This window comes from Taurulus bubalis (genome assembly GCF_910589615.1).
Source record: "Taurulus bubalis genome assembly, chromosome: 3".
Taxonomy (NCBI): Eukaryota; Metazoa; Chordata; class Actinopteri; order Perciformes; family Cottidae; genus Taurulus; species Taurulus bubalis.
This window is the reverse complement of record NC_136591.1, coordinates 422,037-427,500: the sequence shown is the minus strand read 5'-3', so window position 1 is coordinate 427,500 and position 5,464 is coordinate 422,037. Positions and strand designations below refer to the sequence as shown.

Genomic DNA, 5,464 nt, shown 5'->3' with positions numbered 1-5,464 from the left:
TGTCAAACTGAAATTAAACACGAGCTCCTGTGAAAACCACGATGATGGAGAAGCCAGAGGGTTAGTCGCTTGTGGACACGGGGTCCCTCCCCTCTCCGCCTCCCAGCAGCCTCCGTTAAAGAAACGCCCTCAGGGGTGAGATTCAGTGAAATACATACAGTCTACATGACGCGTGCCCAACGGTGTTAACCCAGAGTCGCAGATCAATCTCACCACGGTCCATCTCTCAGTGGTACCGTGCTCTCAACCATGTCCACCGGGCTCAGCCTGAACCGGGCTCAGCCTGAACCGGGGCCGGCCCCAGGGCCTCTAGTCCGCCTCCATGGACCCGCTGTGCGTCTCCTTGGACACCATGAGCCTCATCAGCTTCCCGTGGAGCTTCTCGATCTTCTTCACGTCCTGGGCCTGGTCGGTCTTGTACTGTAAACACTGTGGGAGGATTAGCTACCATTACTTTAGCATTACACCTGCAGGAACGTTCTCTCCACTGAGCTGCACCGTGTCAACTGATCCTAATGACCTGGTTTGTGTGCAATGTTAGTGTAAAACAAGTCAGTGATTGAAATGAAGCTGATCATTGTGACTGCAGACGGCTAATGATGTCATGGTGAGGGGATATGATATTGTGCTTTTGGTTGCGTGAACGCAATGTGCGGTTATTTTACATTGCTGCTAGAACGCCTCGTTAAGACTATTTGTACATCAATGATGCGCCGTGTTTATATTGGATTCTCAGAACCGCCCCAGCAGAACCGACCCACTCACCACGGCGTTGTCGGTCACTTTGATGCAGAGGTTGCCGTCGCAGTGTCTGTACTTGAGGACCACGCGGACCTGCGGACAAAAACACATCAGCAGCTGTATGCAGGGGTCACAGTCAAGACCAGTGGATCTCATGACTTTTACATTAGGGGAAAAGTCCTGAACCCACTGGTCAGAATGTGTGTGAACCTGCGTTAAGATGGGTTCACACACACTCTGACCAGTGGGTTCACACACACTCTGACCAGTGGGTTCACACACACTCTGACCAGTGGGTTCACTCACACACACTCTGACCAGTGGGTTCACACACACTCTGACCAGTGGGTTCACTCACACACACTCTGACCAGTGGGTTCACACACACTCTGACCAGTGGGTTCACACACACACTCTGACCAGTGGGTTCACACACACTCTCCATGACTTTAAACCAAATGTCCATGACAAACATTTAGTGAAATCTGGGTGTAAACAGTAAAAAGTGAGTAAATGTAGTATTTAAACTAACAATGAGAACACAAAGCATACAGTAAACCTTAAATGACTCAAATGAATGAGACAATAGTTTGATTAAAAGAATAAACATTTATATAGATGCCTGTATGTATGCCTGCTTATATTTTGAGTCTTTATTTTAAAAGCATATTTATTATTTCAAGCTCAGCGTAAATGAACACATGAATATAACACACACTTTTCCACGTCGCTTGCGAGCTGCCCGGCTAGCTCGCTAGCAGCTAGCACGCGGAGCTACTTATCCAACGAGGTGTGCTCACCTTCATGGGGTCCGTCAGGTACAGCTTCTCCGCTGCGCGGGCGAACTCCTCCCAGGTCTGGAAGTGCGGCATGTCTACGGGTCTTCAGAGCTCTTAAACCGAAGGATCGCTCTGAATCGCTTGACCGGGCTCGCTAGCTTCAGAACACCACATCAGCACACAGAGGGAGAGCAGCCAATCAGAGAGAAGGAAACCACTTCCGGGTTGCTGTTTCAAAACAAGAGCGCGTCAGACATCCGGTCTGAGTGTCGCGTGTTTGCGCGCGCAGATAAGGGTTATAAACGGATGCTGTCAGAGCAGCGCAGTGCTGCGTCCTGTGTAGAGTCAGGAGGTTAGCATGAAAGAGCTACACAGCAGCTAATGCCTCTCGCTCCCACGCGCGTTCCCGACGGCCCGAGCCTTTGTTTTGACACGATCCTTCGGCGCAGGACCGGAAGTAGTCCTGTACTGACTGGGGTGGGACATTCACCATGTTGCCCTCTAGTGGCGGCCCTTTGAACTGACTCCCAGCTGCCTGCAAATAGTCCACACATTAGTTAGATATTATTTTAAATGTTGTTTATTGAACTGCAATATAATTTTTTTTCTAATCCATGATCTGTTTTTGTTCCAACTGGATGCGTTTCACTGTATATACTTTATTTACATGTCATACACTACTTTGCATTTGTGCACTTTCTTTATTATTTAATTTTCTTAAATGTAATACGCTCTGCTATTTTATTGTATATATTGAGTATTTTTCATACTTAATATTTTATGTCTCTTAAGTAACTTTGCTTGCTGCTGCTACAAACAAGTTTCCCTCTGGGGATGAATGAAGTATCTATCTATCTATCTATCTATCTATCTATCTATCTATCTATCTATCTATCTATCTATCTATCTATCTATCTATCTAGTGATTAGTCATGGGGGTATTTTGATAATTATAAAGCAGCACAAGTATTAAAATAGCATTATATAACAATTGTAACAGTACATTGTAAGAAGCCTTGCTGCAGATGGTGGAAATAATATCTGGCTTTGATCCGTCACAATGTTTTGTAGACGATGTGAAACTGAACTAGCTGTCAAGAGATTCAGTTGAGTAACATGTTAAAGCCCTCTTGGGAAAATAATGCAGGAGGTATATCACAAGTACAAGTCCTACAAAACTGCTCACAAGTACAGCACCGGGCTCCGAGTACTGTGTAATACCACAGGTCACACACTAGATGGCACACAAAGTTGAGATATATGTATATATATATATATATTTACATATATATATATATATATATATATATATATATATATATATATATATATATATATATATATATATATGTATATACATATATATATATATATATATATATATATATACATATATATATATATAATATAAAATATATATATATATATATATATATATATACATATATATATGTATATATATACATATATATATATATATGTATATATATATTATTATTATTATTATTGTATTGAAGGGTGTTGGATGAACTCAGAAGACTGAACTATGAGGTTTGTGTCAACATCTTTATGTAAATGTGTTCCTCTCTTCCTGAAGACATTTCAGATGAGATGCTCACAACAACAGAGCCGGTAGGAGAGACGGCTCTTCATCACCAGCTTACAGTTACAGCTGACTCCCAAAGGACTTCACATAGCATTGTAATTAAATTGACGAGACAGATTGTCTTCTTCATGAAGGCCCTTCCTGGCAACCGAGTGCAGAAGCTCTAACATCAACCTAACCAGTTAGCTGCTATTGTTTGGGTCAAATCTGCCTTTTCCACCAACGTGCACTGGAGTTACATAAAGACAAGAGCTCCAATATGAGCTTCTGTCTCCATCCTTTTTTATTTTTTTAAGATCATAATCCTCTTTTAAAAATCAGACAACAGGGAGCTTTCTTTTAAACATAATAGCAGTCGGTGCATATCCAGAGCAGCTTATGGGGGCTTAGTTGTGCTCACTTTGAGTTGTTTCTCTTTTGTGTTGACGTCTTCATGGTGTCATCACAGGTAGTCTCTATTGTGTGTTCACGTCTTCATGGTGTCATCACAGGTAGTCTCTATTGTGTGTTGACGTCTTCATGGTGTCATCACAGGTAGTCTCTATTATGTGTTCACGTCTTCATGGTGTCATCACAGGTAGTCTATATTATGTGTTCACGTCTTCATGGTGTCATCACAGGTAGTCTCTATTGTGTGTTCACGTCTTCATGGTGTCATCACAGGTAGTCTCTATTATGTGTTCACGTCTTCATGGTGTCATCGCAGGTAGTCTCTATTATGTGTTCACGTCTTCATAGTGTCATCGCAGGTAGTCTCTACTGTGTGTTGACGTCTTCATGGTGTCATCATAGTCTCTATTGTGTGTTCACGTCTTCATGGTGTCATCACAGGTAGTCTCTATTGTGTGTTCACGTCTTCATGGTGTCATCACAGGTAGTCTATATTATGTGTTCACGTCTTCATGGTGTCATCACAGTCTCTATTGTGTGTTCACGTCTTCATGGTGTCATCACAGGTAGTCTCTATTGTGTGTTCATGTCTTCATGGTGTCATCACAGTCTCTATTGTGTGTTCATAACTTCATGGTGTCATCACAGGTAGTCTCTATTGTGTGTTCATGTCTTCATGGTGTCATCACAGGTAGTCTCTATTGTGTGTTCATGTCTTCATGGTGTCATCACAGGTAGTCTCTATTGTGTGTTCATGTCTTCATGGTGTCATCACAGTCTCTATTGTGTGTTCATGTCTTCATGGTGTCATCACAGGTAGTCTCTATTGTGTGTTCATGTCTTCATGGTGTCATCACAGGTAGTCTCTATTGTGTGTTCATGTCTTCATGGTGTCATCACAGTCTCTATTGTGTGTTCACGTCTTCATGGTGTCATCACAGGTAGTCTCTATTGTGTGTTCATGTCTTCATGGTGTCATCACAGTCTCTATTGTGTGTTCACGTTTTCATGGTGTCATCACAGGTAGTCTCTATTATGTGTTCATGTCTTCATGGTGTCATCACAGGTAGTCTCTATTGTGTGTTCATGTCTTCATGGTGTCATCACAGGTAGTCTCTATTGTGTGTTCATGTCTTCATGCTGTCATCACAGTCTCTACTGTGTGTTCACGTTTTCATGGTGTCATCACAGGTAGTCTCTATTATGTGTTCATGTCTTCATGCTGTCATCACAGTCTCTACTGTGTGTTCACGTTTTCATGGTGTCATCACAGGTAGTCTCTATTGTGTGTTCACGTCTTCATGGTGTCATCACAGGTAGTCTCTATTATGTGTTGACGTCTTCATGGTGTCATCACAGGTAGTCTCTATTATGTGTTCACGTCTTCATGGTGTCATCGCAGGTAGTCTCTATTATGTGTTGACGTCTTCATAGTGTCATCGCAGGTAGTCTCTATTATGTGTTGACGTCTTCATGGTGTCATCATAGTCTCTATTGTGTGTTCACGTCTTCATGGTGTCATCGCAGGTAGTCTCTACTGTGTGTTGACGTCTTCATGGTGTCATCATAGTCTCTATTGTGTGTTCACGTCTTCATGGTGTCATCACAGGTAGTCTCTATTATATGTTGACGTCTTCATGGTGTCATCACAGGTAGTCTCTATTGTGTGTTCATGTTTTCATGGAGTCATCACAGGTAGTCTCTATTATGTGTTCATGTCTTCATGGAGTCATCACAGGTAGTCTCTATTGTGTGTTGACGTCTTCATGGTGTCATCACAGGTAGTCTCTATTATGTGTTCACGTTTTCATGGTGTCATCACAGGTAGTCTCTATTGTTTGTTGACGTCTTAATGGTGTCATCACAGTCTCTATTATGTGTTCACGTTTTCATGGTGTCATCGCAGGTAGTCTCTATTGTGTGTTGACGTCTTCATGGTGTCATCACA

General features: G+C 42.3%; 1 protein-coding gene across 1 annotated transcript in view; it reads right to left on the bottom strand.

The window, feature by feature from the left end:
* srp9 (signal recognition particle 9) overlaps positions 1 to 1,692 on the bottom strand; it is a 1,935-nt gene extending 243 nt beyond the window's left edge. Inside the window, exons 1-3 of the mRNA XM_079215940.1 lie at positions 1,542 to 1,692; positions 766 to 834; positions 1 to 429 (exon numbers count right to left, since the gene is read on the bottom strand). The exon at positions 1 to 429 is cut by the window's left edge and continues 243 nt beyond it. Of these exons, the coding sequence (XP_079072066.1) occupies positions 310 to 429; positions 766 to 834; positions 1,542 to 1,613 (261 nt within the window). The 5' untranslated portion in view covers positions 1,614 to 1,692 and the 3' untranslated portion in view covers positions 1 to 309. The remainder of the gene's footprint in view (positions 430 to 765; positions 835 to 1,541) is intronic.
* Between the last annotated feature and the right edge of the window lie 3,772 nt (positions 1,693 to 5,464).